The 21,340-nt window shown below is 35.4% G+C and overlaps 1 protein-coding gene and 1 long non-coding RNA gene across 3 annotated transcripts in view; one reads left to right on the top strand and one right to left on the bottom strand.

Moving 5' to 3' along the window:
- The window catches only part of LOC143736181 (uncharacterized), a 91,023-nt gene that overhangs the window by 40,425 nt on the left and 29,258 nt on the right, over positions 1-21,340 (bottom strand). The gene's annotated exons all lie outside the window — the stretch shown is intronic.
- Positions 7,118-16,930, top strand: cxcl12b (chemokine (C-X-C motif) ligand 12b (stromal cell-derived factor 1)). Its single transcript, XM_077226758.1, has 4 exons — positions 7,118-7,413; positions 10,284-10,401; positions 12,536-12,619; positions 14,885-16,930. Exons 1-4 carry the CDS (start codon positions 7,347-7,349, stop codon positions 14,913-14,915), a joined length of 300 nt encoding a protein of 99 aa, XP_077082873.1. The 5' UTR covers positions 7,118-7,346; the 3' UTR covers positions 14,916-16,930.

The raw sequence follows: 21,340 nt of genomic DNA, 5'->3' as shown, positions 1-21,340 counted from the left end.
ATTTAGAAAGAATAGAACAGAACAGAATAGAATAGAATTAGTTATTTATCATACATTTTGTTTACATTTTTGGTTATAAATGTAGAAGTTTGGAAGAAGAATATAATATAAGATAATTTTATTCATACATTTTGTTGACATTTTGGTTATAAATTTTGAAAGAATATTATAGAATTGTATAGAATTGAATATTTTCAGAAATGTGTTTACTTTTTATGATTATTTTATGATTATTATATTATATCATATTATATTATTAGAATAATTTCTGTTAATATAATTATTATTAATAAATGTGTAAATAATAGAATAGAATAATATTTCCAAAATCTATTGATTTCTTATTATTTTAGGACATATATTATATTATATTATATTATATTATATTATATTATATTATATTATATTATATTATATTATATTATATTATATTATATTAGTAATTTTCCTAAATAATTTGTTGACATTTTTGGTAATAAATGTAGATATAATATAAAATATGCTGTATCTGCTGTGCTATGTTCATGCACATTTCATGGCTCCCTTTTCTAATGTTATCTTGGCTTTTTCAACCTCCTCCTCAGCATTTAAAATTTGCTGTCAATTAAAACTGACTGGTTGCTACGTTTCCACCAACACCGAGCAAAACACGAGCCGAATGTGCGCTTGCCCTGCTGGAGAACTCAATCTGATGTCATGTGCCCCGTCTCGGCCTGCCACGATCTTTACTGACTGTCAGTCGAGGGAATCTCAGGACAAAATCCCCAAATTACTTACTCAACCCCCTTTATTCTCACTGATGGCCCATAATCAGTGTATTTAGTGTCACTTCTTTGTCTCATAAGATTTATGTTCCTTCTATGGCTCAGATTTAGAAGATCTTCTATATTTGACGACCGCCCCAAACCCTGTATGAGGTCTGTAATACCTGGAGAAAGCTATACGGTTGCATTCCCATTCCTGATTGGCTGCCTCAAGACTCCTTTGAAAGTATGTGACATGAAATCTGTGTGAAAAAAAAAATATAGGTCTATGCTGTATTCATGACATCCACCAGCTTGGGCTAACGGGTCATGCTAACCAGCCAAAACCCTGACCTTCTTGCATTTCAGCCATACGGCCTCAAACAAGCAAACAATGAGCCCTATCTGCCCCCAACATCAGGATCCATGGAGATGGGGCAAAATTCAGAATATGCACTTGACAAATATGGCCGTCTGGAAGTGTGGGGTGGGAGTAGTTTCTGAGGCAGAGCGTTTACGTCTTTTGTTTAATAGAAAGAAGAAAAAATGCTTATTGAAGGTCTGCCAGAATCCGACACACAATGCTGCAAAGTAAACGTCTTGCCATCATTTAAAGGATCTTTTTTTCCCTCTTGCAAGCACAGTTTCAAAGAAACTTTAGAGAAAATCCATTAGGCACTTAAAGACAAATGCCTGAAATAAGGCTTTCAAAGCTGATATCTGGGAAAGATCAGATCTTGTTGTAAAAACGCATTGGAATTTTGCTCCAACTCTCCAATGATTCATTAACTGATTCACTGGAAAAATCCAACATGGATTTTCAGTGAAGAAAAAAATGAATTTCAGTCTTTTTATCACATAAAACTATCACATGACTTCACAAGACTTACAATATAGAGCACTTGCCGTATGGACCACTTGTTTTTGTGTAAATTGTGTTACGCTTCAAAGCTTTAGTCCACATTTATTGTAATTGGATGGAACAGAGGAACACAAAAGAAGATATTTTGGCGAATGATTTGTACATTTAATGAAAGTCAATGGGGTCCAAAACAACACGGCACCGCATTGACTTTCATTGTATGGACAAATAACACTGAGATAGGTCTGTGTGTTCAGCAAGAAGAAAGTCAGTCATACCGGTTTGGAATAAATGATGACAGAATTTTTCATTTTTGAGTGTGGCAAAATTTCAGATGCGTGCATTAAACATTAAAACATGGTGTAAAAGCAGCCCAGAAGTCTTAGCAAATTTTCCTTTGGCTCACACACGTTTGTTACTCAAAGGAGTAATAAAGAAGCGAGAAAGCAGACCGAACTTAGACAGAAGTGTTCTCTCTTTGTTCAGGGCTGATCCTTGTAAACCTGGTCTGGCTGAAGCGATTAGACCTGGTCTATAGGGGGTCTCTCATGCAGACTTGACAGGAACCAGCTGAGACTCCAGGAGAAGTGTTAAACTGATAACTACCCCAACACAAGACCCCCCAGCATTCACTGTTTACACAGGATGGACTTTCCCTTATCTCCTCTGCATCTGATATCTACTTTAAACACTGGATATATGGAAACCATTCCAGTTCTTTTTCCTCATTCACTTGAGCTAACAATCGTGGCGCTTTTGGTATTTCATTTCCTCGCCTTGTTTTCCGAGCAAAACCTACTGTAGCACACCGTAAAAAGTCAAAATGTACCTTGAGGAGCAAATTTTAGCTGATCAGACACTTAAAAACTTCTTTTGTTGTTGTAACCTAGCGTAATCTGGTTGATTCAGTCGTACTAAATGATATTCCAACAAGAATAAATCCAGTAAATTTAGATGTTACCAAATAAAGAACTTTTGTTTAAATTACCTGAAACTTGACTTATTTTTGCAGAATTGCCATTTTTTCATTTTATTGAAATTTTAACTTAACTTTGTTTTTGCTATTTTGCATCATTACATAATGATATAATAAAATATTTCAATATAGCCTACGGTAAATAATAATAATTATAATATTGTATATACTATTTTATATTATATATACAGAATATATATATATATATATATATATATATATATATATATATATATATATATACATACATACTCAACAATAAATAATGTTATAATTTTATTAAATTATGTAATGTAATACAATTATAATCACTATTGCAGTAGTATAAATAATTACATATTTTAATATATGACAATACATATATTAATATATTTTATGTATTACTAGATTATATATATATATATATTAACAATAGAATATGCAACATATTAACAAATATATACAAAATATATATTATATATACAATATATAAAATGTATATACACACAATTATATATATATAAAATCTTTAAAAAAAAAATTAAACACTATTGAAGTAGCATTTGTTTCCGGTGACTGCGTTGCCGCAAGTTGCCATCAAATAGACTGAACGGTTGAACGGTTTGTTTAAAAAGTCTGATAGAGAGTGATTGTTTTGTATTTGCTGTGCAGCCGCAGAGACCAGCAGAGGGAAGCCTTTCATCCCCTTAATGTGTTCCCTCTTTTCAGAGATGACAAAAGTTGTCCTCTGATTCCTAACAAACATCTCAGCTTCTCAGTTTGGAACATAATAAACCGTGCGTGCGTAAGGAGCGAGTCTCTCAGGACAGATGAGAGCGCTAGCATGGATCAGACCACAGGCTTTGCTTTGAGTGCTACGACACACCTGCTGCTTCTAGAGGCCTATCGGCCAATGTATACTGATTCTGAGGACTGAAGTCTGAGTATGGCTCGAATGTGTAAATGTATATTGTTTAATGGGTTTGTGTTTCTTTGACTTCTTCCCTTTTTTGTAAGGTTTGTATGTTTAGTATATTTGAATTAACTGTAATCACGAATGGATGTAAATAATCTCCATATGGAATCTTGGACCAACAAAAGTCTATCATCACATTCATTAAAGTTTGTACTAGATGGGAATCAATACCGTAACATAAAAAGAAACAACTTGAACAGAAGAGAGAAGGAAACCTACTATACCACCAAAAACCTTTAGAACGCAGTCATTTTTATTATGCAACCATAAAGGGCCAATTATATATAGTCAGCTTAGTCCTGATTAAAAGATTATTGTGAAAAAATTACAGTAAGCATTTTTTATGTTGAAAATAGCTTTTAGGTTTCATTTGGTAAAGATCTGGCTAAATGTATCCAAGTACACATTATTTAATATATGGAATAACTATTGTTATTGAATTAGAAAATTGTAAATGTACAACATATAAACAAACAAATATATTCACATCAATATATTAGTTATTATAATTACATATTTTTTTCACTGTTGTAGTAGCCATTAGTTTCCAGTTCCAATCAAAAAGACTAAACAGTTTGTTTACAAATGTCTGACAGAGAGTGATTTTATATTACCTCTTTATAGTCCATCATTTTTGTACATTTTATAATTGGTATCTCATATAATTTCATAAAAATATGTCTTACATTTTGGTTAACTGCCAATAAATAAACCCATATAAATTAGGGTACGACAACGATGTACTAAAAACTGAAAAGTTTTTACTTTGTGTTTTTCAAATACAGACGACAACATTGTCAAAACGTTCCAGATCAGGGAAAACGATTGAAAATGCTGTATGATTCGTGCCAGACCAGTAGAAGTCACTTTGTAAAGAAACGCTACGCACCTATAGACTAAACATGTAATACACATACGCATGACGTCACAGTTTTCACAAATTTGCGTTTTTGTAGTTTACACTGATACGAAAACGGTATCGTTTTCAAAAACTTGCTCTGAAACCCATTTTCAAACATTTACGTTTTCAGGCCCCCAAAGCACCATTATCGTGTAAATGAAAGGCCAAAATGCATATAAAGTTTTCTGTTTTTAGTTAAAAATGGTGTAGTGGCCCCTCAGTTGCTAAATTATTAGTCATGAATTAATAATACAACTTTTTTTTTACTAAAATGGTACCTTTGGGGTAAGTTGTGCCAGATGCATTGGGGTAAGTTGTGCCAGTTCCATCAACTAACAGTGATATTTTTTACAGCATTTAGAGGCGAATCTCAAAAATTACAAATAATGTTTCAGTAACAAAGACCAAAAATTCGCAACATTTATATATTCTGAATATTAAAAAAAAATCCTAGATAGTTTAAGATAAAATAAATAATATGCATTGTGCATTACTAAACTGTTGGTACTCATTTATGCAAATTGTTCATGTATTCCCCAACAATTAAACTTAAACCCATCTTGTCTCAATCCTCATGGCCCAGAAGAAATAGGTAAAAAGTGGCACAACTTACCCCCACTCTCACCTAGTGTAATCTGTTTCAGTGAAAAGTAAATAAACACAAATATAAAGTGATTTATTCACTGTCTTGCGTCATGCATTCGTCTTCAGTTGTCCGTCAGCTCTTTGTGAGAACAAAGTGAAGGAAAACGTTTCTCTGAAACACGAAACCTGAGGATATGAAACGTGCCCTCTGACTTCTAAAGTGATACAAGTTGCAGAGTTGTCACTTAGGTCAGTAGTGATGTTTAGTAATCTTTTCAACATCCTCCTGCTCACTTGCACTTTAAAAAAGGCCAAGGGTTGAGATCAACAATGTGAACATTAACGCAGGATTTACAAATATCACTGGACGCTCCAAAGCCAGAAAAAACAACTAAGTCAAAAAAGTTTTAAAGCTGAAAATCCAAGCGTTTGATCTCAGATCAAAAGGGATCCCTAAAATACTCCAGGTATACATTTAAACAACAAAGAAAATACTTCTGTTGTTTAACAGGGATGATTGTTTTTCCACCTGCAATATTGTTTGTTATCCGTGCCAAACGTCATTCCAGTGACTAAATATTACGAACTCCAAGACTTTTGAAGTGCCACTGAAACACAACAGACTCTCGATGACCTCAAAAACATATAATTAATGTTAAGTTTGTATACTACTCCTTTTCACATGCCTGTTGTTTGCACCTCGGCTGACCGCTTGATAACTATCAACACCCTCTAAAGTTTACGGGCTGTTAAGGGGGTTTGGTGCAGCAGGGTCTCTCAGCGTGAGGGTCTGAATGTAGCCTATTAAAAGTGTAACACAGTGTCTCCACTGACTCTGTTTGAAAGGTACTTCACCAGCCACTGTTTTATGGAGACGGACACTCACATGCCCTTGCTTTGGTCTGTGCTCGTTTTTTTTGTTTTTTTTTCGCATGGTTGCAAAGGCCTGTTCAACTGGACGAGAACTTTGTTGTTCAATCAATCAATGCATTCGAATATGCTGCGTCAGGACGCGTCACGCGAGTGATAGTGATCGTGAAAAAATGTCATGACGCGTCTTAACGCCCCATTTGAATGAAAACAAATGCAAATTAATTTTTTTAAGAGCTTTGGCAGAGCAGATGATAACAGTTTGGTCTATTAATTACGCAAAGGTATCGTATGGCTTCAGAGAAGTTTAAAAAGTAATAAATATATAATTAAAAAAAAACGTTAAATAAAAAAGTTATAATTTTTACATTATATAATTTCTTTCAAATATTCTTACATGTTAGTTAACAGCCGATAAATATTTGGCAGATTAGTCAAATTATTATTGAATTTTTCTTTTAACTAAAATGGCAGATTTGGGGTAAGATGTGCCAGCTGCTTTGGGGTAAGTTGTGCCAGTAGCATCGACTAACCGTGATGATATTTACAGAATTTGGAGGCAAAGCTTACTATAACAAATATTATTTCTAGCACAAATACAATTACAAAATGCAGAAAATTATTTCCCAACATTGAAATATTCTGAATACTTAATACTTTTCCTGAATAGAGAAAAAAAAAATGCTGCAAAATAAAATGTTTTAATGTAGTGGTAAAGTCAATCCAATTTCCCATGGCTTTTATCTCGTGACCAAAAATATATATAATTTTGTAACACTTGTTTGGCAGCTTTTCCTTCACATTTCTTTAATTATATTTGTCTACAAAACTAATTTCCAGCATTTAAGCATAAGCTTTTAGGTCTTAAAAGATCACAGAAAGTGTGTATTCAAACTTTTGCCTGTATAAAATTAAGATACACCCGAATCATATAGAATCCTAAAATGGAGGGAATCTGAATGCGGCTGGTAAACTGAGAGCCAGGAAATACAGCAGCGCCAGTTAAGTGAAAGTCGACTACCAGAAAAACATGACATGAAACAAACAATAACAAATCGAAGCATTGAGAAACAACAATACTGAGATAGCAGCAGGGACTCTGCTTTCTCCGCTCCACTGAGAAAAAAAAAAAGATGCAGAGGAAGATAGAAACAAGAGAGAGAGAGAGAGAGAGAGAGAGAGAAAGAGAGAGAGAGAGTCAGACTGTCACTGTTGAATCTATGCCAGAACATTTTGGGACCTTCGCTGGAGAAGGTGTCTGTCGAAGGAGCGGGTCCAGCCCCCCTCCTCCTCCTCCTCCTCCTCCTCCTTCCCCTCCTCCTGAGACGGGGGGAGTGTTTCCCTCTGGTCCTCAGTCTTAACACTTCGCAGAGCTCTGAGACGCCACACTGAGCTCTGGAAGTTAGCTGTGACGGACAAAGCCACACACACACACACACACACACACACTTGGCATGGATAGCAAAGTTCTAGCGCTGGTGGCCCTGCTGACGCTCGCCATACGGAGCCCAGAGACTGACGGTAAGTGGGTTACGACTAACATTTACAGATTTACAGCATTTCAGTTTTCAGATGATGCTTTGACGTGTTGCAATTCAGTTAAGTATAAATAACAAAACATTGTAAAATAAAGTCGCTGCCTTACATTTTTAAGTACAATCAACTCACAATCAATTTATATTTTACTGACTTGAGTTGTTGTTTAATCTTGTTTAACATAAAAAAGTTGAAAATTGCTTAACTTATTTTAATAAGTTAAAGCAATGTAAAAACATATGTTGTCATAACTTACTGATCTTTTTTTTTTTTAAGTGTAGCAAGACGGATACTGGTGTATCATCCTGGGCATCTTACGCTAAAATGTTTTATTTATTTTGAATAACACATTTATAAAAAAAATTATTATTTTATTTATTATAAATGTATTAAAATAATATAGAGTAATGTACAAGCAATGTAATGTCGTAATGTAACAAAATAAATGTATTCAAAAAGACTTAAAATGTTTTTGGTATTTTGAAAAATACATTTATATTGTGTAATATTTAACTCATTTTAAATTCATCACTCAAAATGAAATATATAAAAAAAGCAAAGCTAAGCTTAATGAAATTACAAACTAAACAAAAACAAAGCAAAACAAAACAAAACAACTACACTGAACAAAAACAAAGCAAACTAAAAAGTAAACAAAAACAAAGCAAAACTAAACTAAACAAAAACTGAACTGAACTAAACAAAACAAAACAAGAACTCAAAGCTTTCCTATTGAACACTGAATAAAATGGTGTAGGATTTACTTTGAAACAATTTTCATTGTTTGAGAAATTGCTTGTAAAATTCACAATAATTACAAATAAACAGCAAGTAACATTTAATAAAACAGGAAATCTTTAAGTAGAAACCCTGCAATTGTATTTTCTTGTAAAACATACTCCAATAATCTTTGTTTTATTTACAACTTCGTAAAAGTTTTTACAGTGTATGTTCTGCAGAAATGTTTTATTACTTGAGTCATAAATTGCAGAACTGCTTCCAGAATAGTGACTGTTTTCAGTTAATGGTCATTAAGGAGTTAACGATCATTAAGAGGTTCCATTAATATCATCTTACAGCTGCTAAATGCCCTGCATAAATTAGCATATATGTCTTCACTTATCTGTACATGTCTTTACATGTTATCGGGCCTGATCTAGAAGGACAGAAGGTTTCGGCGAGATGTTTACTTGGCGGGTCTCTTTGTTGTTTCTGCTGTGCAAAAAAAAACAAAAAACCTAGCACTGTTTACTTATCCGCAAGCTCTATTAATTACTGTCTAATTAGGGAATAGTAAGCAGAAAGTTCCTGCGCTGTTCACTTGGCACAGTGTTTAGTCAAGGCTTAATGGGCCGGTGTTTAACATGATAAAGGGAACAGAGAGTGTCAGAAATATCTGTGGGAATTCAGAGTTTGACTTGCTTCATAACCGGGTCGGTTTCGGCAAAGAGAAACCAGGGAGATGTGAAACCATTCAGAGAATGTTCTTCAACAGATTCATTTAATGCACATATTCAGGACTAAACCTGTAGTGGCATAGTGCGATTATGGGATTGTGCCGTATTTAATGTTGAGGACCCTTAGAAAGGCTCCTGATGAAAAATGTGGCGAGTGAAAAGCCAGGCCGGCCCCTGCGTGAATGAACGAGGGCCACTCGAATGCAGACTAATCTCTTTTTAATGATCAGGGTTTGTTAATGGACGCAGGTGATCGGACACTTTCAGAAGATGCTTTCGAGAGTTCGGGGATTTGTGTTGCACTGTAGGATGATATTGCATTAACATGAATTATGGATTGCTTTAGTTGGGAATTAAGTTTCTAATATGTCATTTCATTGTGTCTTTTTTTCTAAGTTCTGAATACAAAGGTTATGTCAAGTCATTTTAAAGGTTCAGATTAGCTAACAGCTGTTTAAACTGGGGGGAAAGTTGTTTTGAAAGATTTTGACTTTTTTACTGAGATTGTTTAGTCTTTACAAAAAGACTAAGTTTGATAATCTGTGGCAATGTCAAAAAAAACTATTGGGTCTTTTTTTTTACATAGGAAACAAATCAGTACATTCAATTTTAAAATTGAAAACGCATGGGGTTCTGTTTTAAAACATCTATGCAACATTTAAATACATTTTAAGCTCAATTTCCATGAATTAATGAAAATAATAAAAAGAGGAGCAAAGGAATCATCTTGAGCAATTTAAATATTTTAAAATGAGTTTATAAAATCTGTATTTTGAAGATTTTATTCATTACAATTGAAACATTTTGGATTTTTACGTTTAAAAAAAAAAAAGAAGTCTCTTCTGCTCACCAAGGCTGCATTTATGTGATCAACAACAGTGAAAATAGTAAAATTGTGAAATCTTTTTGAATATATTTTAAAATCCAATTTATTCCTGTGATGCAAAGCTGAATTTTCAGCATCATTACTCCAGTCTTCAGTGTCACGTGATCCTTCAGAAATCAGTATTTAATGTTCAAGAAACATTTATGATTATTATCAATGTTGAAAACAGTTGTGCTGCTTAACATTTTTAAGGAAACAGTGAAACATTTTGTCTCAAGTTTCCTTAATGAATAGAAAATTCAAAAGAACAGCCTTTATTTAAAATAGAAATATTATGTAACATTATGAATGTGTTTACTGTCACTTTTGATCAATTTAATGCATCCTTGCTGAATAAAAGTATTAATTTCTTTCAAAAACAATATACCGACCCCAAACTTTTGAATTCATTAATTAAAATGCATTAATTTATCACTTCAATAAAAACTGTAACTTTAAATCTCTTTGATATGAGGCATTTTTCATATTTCTCCTTCACTGACTCCATACTCTCGGTTCTGATCCCGTCACAGCTAAACCCATCAGTCTGGTGGAGAGATGTTGGTGCCGGTCCACTCTCAACACCGTCCCACAGAGGAGCATCCGTGAGATTAAGTTCCTCCACACACCCAGCTGCCCGTTCCAAGTCATGTGAGTCGACATCCCACGGCCATCTATCTCTCAACAGCAAAACTCTACCACATTTTTCATGCTTTACACAACTGCATTAAAGTACACCAACGATAGTCCTTTTAAGCGCTCCAGAAATAGCTCTTAAAGTTGCACATTTCCACAGTTTTAGGAGTCAAACCATCCGGGAAAGAAGCAATGTCCTGTTATTCAGTAACAGAGTAACAAAAAAGGACCAAATGAGAAAATTTGAGAGAGTGATTTTATCTATTATGAGCATTCAGGTTTTCATGACAATAATTGTTAAGGGTCAAAATGATTAGCTTTGTGTTACGGGTGACCTTGTCCTTTTCATTTTACCAGCATTTGGTATTACTTCAGTGGTCTGGAATGTATTAAACCGAACCATTTGTACCCCGTCAGCAGGAGAAAAGCCAAAGCGCTACAGGGGATCAAGGTTACAGGGGTTACAGAGGTTAGCATGTAGCCAAGGGTCATTTGGGGAACAAACTTTGGCCGGAGGAAATCACCTTTAATCTGCCACTTTCCACACATCTTGTTTAGAAATCCTTTCGGATTCATTGGCGTAGATGAAAGACAGCCACCTACCCTTTCCCCCCTAGACACGCACATCACTCATTTTGTTGTTAGCATTAGCTAGCTGTGAGGTAATTACTACCTGCTGGCTCGGTCCCAGACCACCGACAAGCTCGCCCAAAAGATCGTTTAGACTAGCTAGATTAACTCAGAGCCCAAATCACAAACAAACAAACAAATAAAGCAAACTCTCTCAAGATAAACTCAATGGAAGACATCCCGCCGGAAAACAAACAAGGGGTAGCATTACACTTTTAGTTAGCTTACTGATCGGGAGGTTGATTGGGAGGATTCGTGTGTAGATTCGGGGTTAAGCGGATCTTTTATCTGAGCCGACGGCCTCCATTTGTCTAGACAGATTGAGAGATCCGTGTGTGTGTGAGGCGTAAGCAATACGAATAGGAGCCATTTGAATGGCAACGTGAGCCGCTAACTCTCAAACACAACCTTTTGCCACTGAGGTGCGAAGTCTGGGTGTCATTTGTGTTGTTTTCTCCATGTGTGGGTGAACGAAGCGTTCGAGGGTATTATTCCTGGCTGGGCCGAAGCAAATTTGGAGGTCAGATATCAATCAAAAAGATTTCTGCTCAAGTTATTTCAGACACTTTACTTTTTTTATTTGTCATTAACCAAAACAATCTCCCAGCAAACGTTGTTTTTTTTTTGCAAATACCAAGGTAAATATTGCTAGGCCTAGTTATTGCAAGGATGTGATGGATAGATAGTTAGATAGATAGATAGATAGATAGATAGATAGATAGATAGATAGATAGATAGATAGATAGATAGATAGATAGATAGATAGATAGATAGATAGTTAGATAGATAGATAGATAGATAGATAGATAGATAGATAGATAGATAGATAGATAGATAGATAGATAGATAGATAGATAGATAGATAGATAGATAGATAGATAGATAGATAGATAGATAGATAGATTGATTGATAGATAGATATACAATACCTTTTCTATGACTTTCCAAAAGAGGAAAAAACGTAGCAGTTTTAATCAGTTTTCTATATATTAATGCCAAGGTAATAAAACAGAATTTACAGTATTACAAATGTAGATTCATTCTTGAAATTGAAAATGTAAAAAAAAATCTAGATTTACGATGTTAATAACTGGAAACACATCATCACAGTCTGTTTACTTCAAGAATGATAATTATTAAGATATTAATGTATCAGTGTATTGATAATTTTAGAGGAAATCAAATAATGAATGTTACTTTAGACAAACTATATGCACATGGACAGTTCTGGCAATCTCAGTCAAACTCTTCAGAATCATCAAATATTCCGAACTTCCAGACAGCACAACATTATCCTTACGAACCGACCCGCCTCTAATTCAATCCAGTTATCTGATGGAGCGCAGTGACTCAAGCCAGTACAGTAGAGGAGCTGAATAGAGGAGCTGAAACGCAGTCCATGACGGACAGCTGATACGATCTGATGAAACACACTGTAGAACCGCAGAGGGAGAAAGGTACAGTCTCTCTTTTACTCTCGTCCGAAACAAATCCCTTCTTTTCTCTCTCTCATTACCAGTGCCAAGCTGAAGAACAACAGAGAGGTCTGCATCAACCCCAAGACCAAATGGCTTCAGCAGTATCTAAAGAATGCCATTAACAAGTAAGAAGAAACTCTTTCTACACTAGAAAAAAAAACAGTTCAGTGGGAATCATGGGATAAGATACAGTCTGTTTCCTTATAGACTTCAAAACGTTGAATTAAAATGTAAACAAATCTACTGAAAAACAAATTGTGTTTAAAACTTACACTACAAAATGTTTATTCTAAGGTGCCACGACACGGTTTTCAACAATACACTGAGAACTCTTTGTGTTTTGGTCGTTCATTTACACAACAACAGTGATTTGAGAGCCTGAAAATGCATTTTTCAACAGGTTTCAAAGTGCACATTTTTGAAAACGATACCGTTATCGTATCCGTGTAAACCGTGAAAACGGTGTCGTCGTGTGCACGTGTATTACGTGTTCATTCAATAGGCTCGTAGTGTTTCTTTACAAAGTGACAATGCCATCTACTGGGCTGGCCTGAATAATACAGCGTCTTTAGTCGTTTTTCGCGGATCCGCTTGAACCGGGATCGTTTTGACAACGTTGTCAGCTGTACAGAGAAAAATGCAAAGGAAGCTTTTCTGTTTTTAGTACGTCGATGTTGTGTAAGCGTACCCTTACTGATCTCTGTAATAAGTTTAATTTAATGTACATAACTTTACACATAACACTAGCTTCGTTTCCATTACCCTTCATATTGAAAATGCTAATTGAGAATACGCCCAATGGAAACACATACATTTTGCAAAAACGTTTTTACGCTAACATGAGGTGGTTTTTCAGCCAATTCGAAAAAGGAAAATTTCGCAAAACTGCAAACAGTTTTTCCGCACTTAGAGATCGCCTGGTGAGACACCTGGTCACCTCACACAGTTCCTCTGTGAAATCGCGAGCTATAACCTCCCAGAAACACTGCCAAGTATAAGGGGCTTTTTTCTTGTCATTAATGCTTTGATAACACGCTTACGTGTCATTCGATTAAAAATAATGGCTAGTGCAGTGGCTGCGATATACATAGACCTACCAACATTCGTTGCCATGATATCTGGAATGACTTATCGCACGAGACAAAAATTATGTTTTAGTCACATAACATAGGTTAATGGAAACGGCGTCATTTTTTTTATCGACATTTAGGAAATATCGCAAAAGTTTTGCGCAAATCTGTAATGGAAACCAGGCTACTGATACAGTATGTGTGATTTTTCAATGTTTTCAAAAAAATAAACTATAATACAAGATTCGTTCAAACTGTCAAATAGCTATGGCTTTTGAGGTAATTTTACACCTCTAATTAAAAAACACACAAAAAATTAAAACAATGCCTCACATAAGAAAAAATATCATGGAATTTTTCACCGATTTATTAAAAATAAATAATGAAATGCATATGTTCTGATGTAATGCGTGTAATCTGTATGCAATCAACTGCATTCAATTTTCAGTGAGAAGGATTTACAGAATGTGTCAATTTACTTTATTACATCAAAAGCAAATGTAAAGGTGCTGTAGCATTAAGTGATTTAAAACAAATCTTAGCAGCAATTTACAAGTTGTTGTTCTTGACAATTAAATGGCATATGTGGAATGTTATTGGGTAATTTAAGATTATATAAATTACACGTTTACCTAAGTAGGTAATTAGGCTCCAGCACAGAGCCTTAAGCATTTAACCTCTGTTCATTGATTACACTAATTGTAGATTAATGATGAGGTAACAGGCAGAACAGAGAGGTTTTACACCACTATAATCAGCCTCCTTTTGTGCCACTGAGCCAAACTAACTGATGCCATTAAAACATAAAAAGGGAGAAAAAAACACTATTGGTGTGTTGATTATTATGGGTCAGTCTGGAGCAGAGAAAAAAATTGAAAATCCAAAATTTTGCCACTCCAAAACTAATAATAATGACAAAAGCAAATAACAGTAAAACTGCTAATTTACAAACAAAAACCCATTCAAAAATATGAATAAGTGCTATATTAGTATTCTAAATACAGTCTGCTCTCTAAGGCATTCTGTGAATTATCTAAATTTATTACAATAAATCTAAAACTTAGTAATCTTTTTGTTCCAAGTGACCTATTTGCAAAATACTTTTTGACAAAACTATGTTCTAGATTCATTAAAAAAAACATGCTGCATGCATTAACAGAATAGTTCATTCAAAGACTACAATTACAACTTTCATCCTCAGAAATGTAATAAATGTTCCAGCATTGACATCTACAGTATCAGTCTTGAAAGTAGTTCTGTATGGAAAACAAAACAAGTGGTAGTTCATCTCTAATATTATGACTTTTCTTTCCCTTTCAGAATAAAGAAGTCAAAGAAGCGTTCAGAGTAAACACGCGAGGATGTGCGGGGAGGACCATAGTGCATCTCTGACCTCTACAGAGGCACACGTCCTCTTCCCTCGCTCTCTTAGATCACTCTTCCTCTTTCTGGACTGCTTGCACAAACAGCACTTCACCTAAACCAGCCTGCAGCTCACCAAAACACAACCAAACGCCTTCATACCGACGCACTGCTACTGCTGGCTGTGACTATTTACTGGTGCACGAGTGAGTGTATGAGTGAATGAAGCGATTGAATGTGACCTTGAACGTGTGAATGTGAAGAGAAATATTTACAGGTTTTCCGCAACTTAAAGGGCCGTAAAAATGAGAGTTTGCGGATTTGTGTCATAGGGATGTTTAATCTTTAGGATAGTTTGGGAGTAATAAGGGACGCAAGCAAGTGAAAAATACGCAGAAAGTTAAAACTGCCCCTGTTCAAGCTCACTTTTAATCTAGTCTAGGTGTCTAAAAGCTCATCAGCACACATGAATGATCTAGCATGCCAACGCTACCTCTGTTCCAAAACCTAATGAGCCGCCTACCAAGACACCCAATGGGAGAAACGACAAAGTAAACAGCCTTTTATTACATTTACGTCAGTATCCGTTGTATTTCACAACTGAAGCAATCCCAAAAATCATTGCGACAAGCTCAATTCAAAATCCAAGGCGGGTATGAAAAGCAATTCATAAATATACTCAAATTTTATTCAATATTAATAAAAAGTTAAAACTGGACTATTGTTCCTTGTATTTCCATGTGTTTTTATTCTGAAAAACTGCGCAATTAGCTTAGCAACATGCTAACGCCAAACTGTTTGGAATCGATTGTGAGCTGAACATTTGTGTGTGTTTCAAATCAATCACTTACAAAGTTCCAAAACAGTTTACATGACACCAATTTCAACTAAAAACGTTGAACATTTTATGCGTTTTGGACGTTCATTTACACGACTACGCCGTTTTGAAGGGCTGAAAACGCAATCTTTTGAAAACGGGCTTCAAAGTGCACGTTTTTGAAAACGATACTGTTATCGTCTCCGTGTAAGCAACAAAAATGCGAATTTGTGAAAAGATTTTCAGTCTAAGGGTGTCTAGTGTTTCTCTACAAAGTGACATCGCCATCTACTGGCTTGGCATGAATAATACAGTGTCTTTAGTTGTTTTCACGGATCCGTGTGAATTGAAATCGTTTTGACAATGTTGTCGTCTCTATGTGATTAATACAAACGAAAAACGTTTTGATTTTTAGTACATCGTTGTGTAAATCTACCCTTAGAAGATAGGCAGTATGTGTTGTGCACTTAGCAGTGCACTATGTAAGTAAGAGATAGCAAGGTTTTGGAACAGAGACACGTTTGGCACAGGGCTCCAACTACAAGAATCATAGTTTCCTGCCTTCCTCTTCCTCTCTGCTACCTGTGTGTAGCAAATGCCATACACTGAAATTCAAGAAATATGCAGTTTAAAGCAGATATGCTATATGTATAAAGCAGGTGTTGTTAATGCAATCACGCCATGGCAGCTTAAAACTTCTGCTCATGTGTAACGAGCGACATTCCGTGACTCAGGCCTTCATTAACAGCATCTGCATACAGATCTGTACTGTCGAGTGACCTAAATGTGTGTCATACTGGTTGTGACTTGGATCCAACAAGAACAACCAACATGTAAATATTCTCCAGCACTAAATGGCTGTCAGTAAATGGGTTGAACAGGGACCAAAACTGAACCGCATAAATGCTAGCGATTTTTTGTAGACTAAATTAATATTACTTTATGTATTCCATATGTATCGTCAATTGTTTTTAGCCACAAAAATAAGATATGACTGTGATTATGGTTTCCATGACATTAACACATTTATCTAACACACATTGTTTCTGATCATGTTTTGACTCAAATGCCCAATTGCTGTAATGTTTTTGAGCCACTTTAAAAATATAAGGAGTTTGTAATGTAATGATTTATTTTTGTATTTTGTATTGATCAATATGAATAAAAACACAGCAGTACAATATGAAGTCATTTCTAGAGAGCATTGTATTACAGATCACACTTCCACAATTATTCACTTGTCCGAGTTATATGCTGAATAAATAAGCTTTCCACTGAGTTATGGTTTGTTAGGATATAGGACAATATTTGGCCGAGATACAACTATTCTGGAATCTGGAATCTGAAGGTGCAAAAAAATCGAAACATTGAGAAAATCGCCTTTAAAGTTGTCCATTCATATTCGCAATTGTGCTGCATTCACACACAGCAATTAATGTTTTTTTTATATTTACAGTAGGAAATTTACAAAATATCTTCATGGAACATGATCTTTACTTAATATCCTAATGATTTTTGGCATAAAAGAAAATATATATATAAGCACATTTTTCAAATATATATTTATATATTGTTTTTATATACACATATGTATACATACATAAATTCATCCTCACATTTCCTTATATGGATTTTCCTCTGTAAACTCTAGGAACCATAAACAAATCCAACATGTGCTTTTCATCAGGTCTTTCTAATAAGCACTGGACAGATGTATGTTTCTTTTGTTTTCCACTGTAACTATATGCAACTTTTTTATTGTGAAAATGTCCTATTAAAAGGGCCCCAGTGTGAATGTTGCCTCAGGGTCAGTAGAGCCAGACGTCTGCACCCTAAAACAGGGATTTCGGGAAACGACATTTGCTGGACCGTGACATATCAAATGCATTAATATTTACTAAGATTATCAATGATAATGGGAAAGGACTGAGAACTGAAATCTCTACATTATTAATCACCTTTTTCTATTAGATATATTTTTTAAAAAGTCTCTGAGACATGTAATGTACAACCACACCTACAAAAAGGTGGTTCAGTTTAACTCCACTGTTGGTTTGTGTCAATCAGAGATTGTCAGTCAGTAAATAATTTTCAGAGTGCTGAAATCAATACAGCTGGAATTTATTGTAAAAATCACGCGTCATTTCTTCAAGATGTTTGACCCTGAGGAAAGGCTGGACCCCTGGACTCATTTTTAACACCTGAGTGTATGATATCTGTAGTGAAAGTTTGATACGGGTCCTCCGCACCAAGGTGTCACTTCTAAAACTGGAAACTTTTGACACAAATTGATTCCTGGTCTGACTAAGCTTAACATACTGAGAACAGAGGGGAACGGTTTATGTGGACGGGTTTAAAATGTGCTTTCAAAAGTAATCAGGGATTGTATAATATACGTAAATCAGCAATACTAATAATCTGTGTTGGGAGTAATTAATTAATAAATTATCTAATTGCTGAAGTTTAATACTTTTCCCTTGAGGGATTACTCTTAATATTCCTGTAATTTAATTACAGCTACTTCTGCAGTAATTGCATGAAATAGTGTTTAGACAATATAACACAATAGTGAATAGTAAAAAAAAATTATCTGTTTTCATTTAAAAAAGTAGCCTAAAGTTACCAGGTTGCCGTAAAAAATTTTTTGTAAATGCAATGAAGGAGATTGGTTTAATAAATAGCAACTCAACATATCATGTTATCTGAATCACGTTAGTTATCTAAGTTGATTAGACTGAAAAGTATTGTTTATTTGAAAGAATCGAAAGTACAGTTTGGTGTCCCTTTATTGTTTAACTGGTCGAGGTTAATAGGATTTAATTAGTAGCCTAATAATCCAATATTTTTTAGAGAAAGTAATTACAATCTGATTACACTGTTGAAGATGTAGGCCTAATTAGTAGCTTGTAATGCATTTTTTAGAGTAACTTAACACTGCTAATAATGAACTCATGCGCTTCACAAGTAAGCTAATCGAGTGGGTTTCGTTTTGGGATATAAATAGAGCCGCATACCAAAATCAAGCTCCAGTCCTCCGGTTTTTTACATCCAGATGTTCATTACCGAAATACATTGACATTCTGCATAATAATCTGGTGTATAGGCCTACGTGCTGCGATAAAGAAATGTTTCTGGTTCAATGACTAAATTCACGAAAGGCCATCAAATTCAGCTGGAGATCAATCTAAAAGTCCATGTTATCCTGTCTCTGGAGAGTTGGAGTAATCCAGGGAGTGAGTTTCGGTCATGTTTTACTGTACGGCTCTGAACAGCTCAATCTAGTACTAATAAGAACCACACACAGCAGGTCTCGCTCTTTGGGCGCACAGGAACCGCAGCGCATTGGGCTCGAATCAATCTCACGGCAATTTGTCCCGTCTTTCCTCCGCGCGGGAGAATAGGCTCGTGACAGCGCGATCCTGAGGGAAACGGTACCGGACACCTTCATTTCCTCAAACACAAGTCTATTTGTTCGTGAGCCAAATAAATGAAGACTTATCTGTAGCGTGCTATTTCATCTGATGCGCCTGTAGATCTTCATTTTGAAAGTTCTTGGAAGGTTCTCGGGGTTCTGCAAATTGTTATCAGAAGAGTGATTTAAGATCCTCGAAAATGTTTGAAACCGCTCCAAACCACACAGAAACTGGGAAATCAGTGTCACAGCAACTGGTCTATTTGCTAATGAAATGAAAATGCCAAAAATGAAAATGATGTCATCATTTACTCACCTTCAAGTTGTTCCAAAACCTGTATGAGTTTCTTTCTTCTGTTGAACACAAAAGAAGATATTTTGAAAAATGTTGGTAACCAGTTGACAGGATTTTTTGTCACCCTATGGAAGTCAATGGCCACCGTCAACTGTTTGGTTACCAACGTTCTCATCTTCTTTTATGTTCAACAGAAGAAAGAAACTCTTGGTCTGAGTCAGAGCGGTTGTATATCTTTTATTAAATAAATGTTTGATATTTTTAGACAAAAATACTGATGTATTCTTTCACAATGACATAACACTATTAAAAAACATGCATTATGTGAAATGGTTTAAGCAGAAGTCTGAACCAGGTCAGTCCTTTTTGAGATCTCTTACCTCCAGTGTTGATGTATCGCTTCCTGGCGGTAGTTTTCATTCATATTTAATTAACTTTTTTAATGTCTTTTACAGAAACAGAAAGTTGATATAGGCTAATTCAAATAAAACCTCTGTGTTACACAAATGAATTCTACAAGATCAGGACGAATCCTGTAGTTGGGATCAAAAAGTTTGGATCAAACTGGGGATATTCCTACATTTTTATGTTGCCAGAACAAAATATGATAGGTTAATTGTACAAAACTACCACAATGCTACAGTGCGTTGCAAGGGCATTGCTATACAGTTGCCAAGATGTTCCTGGTGGTTTTTAGCACATTTCCATAGGGTAGTTAAAAGTGCCCTATAGGCCTATCTAATGGTGTCCCTCTATCAGTGTGTCTATGGTATTTTTGAACCCATTTTTCATCTTCCAGGTGTAACTCTCATTAGCCTACTTTTAAAGCTGCACAAGTGTGTTCATGACAAAAGTGCAGGACGAGTTAGACACAAAAAGTTTGTTTTCAAGGATATGCTCCATCAAGCTGAAATCTGATGTTGTCCACACATTTTGTTGTGCCAGCAAAACAACATGAAAATCTACAAGCTTGAAAATAAAAGAGCTATTGCAGTTTTCTGGTTTGGGTCAGGCTCTCAAAAATGATCAGAGGCTACATTAACGATATGGAGAATCACCATCCTGACAGACAAATGTCTGAGTGCAGGACAGGACAGGACAAAAAGTTCATAGCATCCTATCAAACATCCCTCGTGTTTGACAAGCGACATCCATAATGGGCGGTTCGTAACTGTAAACAGATCTGGAATGTTCCAAGATCCATCATGACTCGGGAAAACTGTTTCCTTAACCCTGGGATGGAGTGAAGGGTCAAGCTGCTGCAGTAGGCCTATTGAAAACAGGCTGTTCAGAGGAACAAGACAGAGAAAGATGGAAAAGGGAGAGAAAGGTGAGGCTGTTGATTCATATGCGGGTTTGGGCACACACTTTATTGATGTGATTTTAATGGGATGATTTATCAACCATGTTATAGCAGCTCTGGTTTTTCACTGGAACGGAAATTTCGATGGCTATACAGGATTCATTCATTACTCATAGGATAATTTCTTAGTTTGTCTGTGTGGGTTTGTTTAGAATTTATTTATTGGTAAGTTAGCCTACGTCATGTCCATTAGTACATTTTTATTTAAGATTAATCACTTCAGATTTTGGCTTCATTGTTGTGTTTGTGTAGGACTCAATAACCACACCGTGTAGCTTCGTTCATGTTGCGTTTACTCAACTCACGCAAAACTCACATTTGTTGACCCTTGCCGTAAATCACTGCCGAAAGCCTTAAAGGCCCAGTAACATGTCACTAGCAGTGCATAGCATACAGAGTCCAACAGGAAAACAATGCTGAACATTTTCAGACATAACATTTTCTCCCCCCCCTGGAAACTGAAACATAACATTCAGCCCACATTCCCCAGTGTCACAATCACCCTGTCACATAGTCCCCATGCCAGA

Source organism: Siphateles boraxobius, unplaced genomic scaffold (genome assembly GCF_051911475.1).
Source record: "Siphateles boraxobius isolate OS27281-9 unplaced genomic scaffold, OSU_SipBor_1 13, whole genome shotgun sequence".
Lineage (NCBI taxonomy): Eukaryota > Metazoa > Chordata > Actinopteri > Cypriniformes > Leuciscidae > Siphateles > Siphateles boraxobius.
Note: the sequence above shows the minus strand (reverse complement) of the source record. Positions and strands in the feature narration are given on the sequence as shown.

What these genes read in the sequence shown, in the direction of transcription:
- cxcl12b (XM_077226758.1), top strand. Translation starts at nt 7,347, where the DNA reads ATGGATAGCAAAGTTCTAGCGCTGGTGGCCCTGCTGACGCTCGCCATA. An exon ending in ACGGAGCCCAGAGACTGACG is followed by an intron (nt 7,414 to 10,283) that starts GTAAGTGGGTTA and finishes ATCCCGTCACAG; the next exon opens with CTAAACCCATCAGTCTGGTG. An exon ending in AGCTGCCCGTTCCAAGTCAT is followed by an intron (nt 10,402 to 12,535) that starts GTGAGTCGACAT and finishes TCTCATTACCAG; the next exon opens with TGCCAAGCTGAAGAACAACA.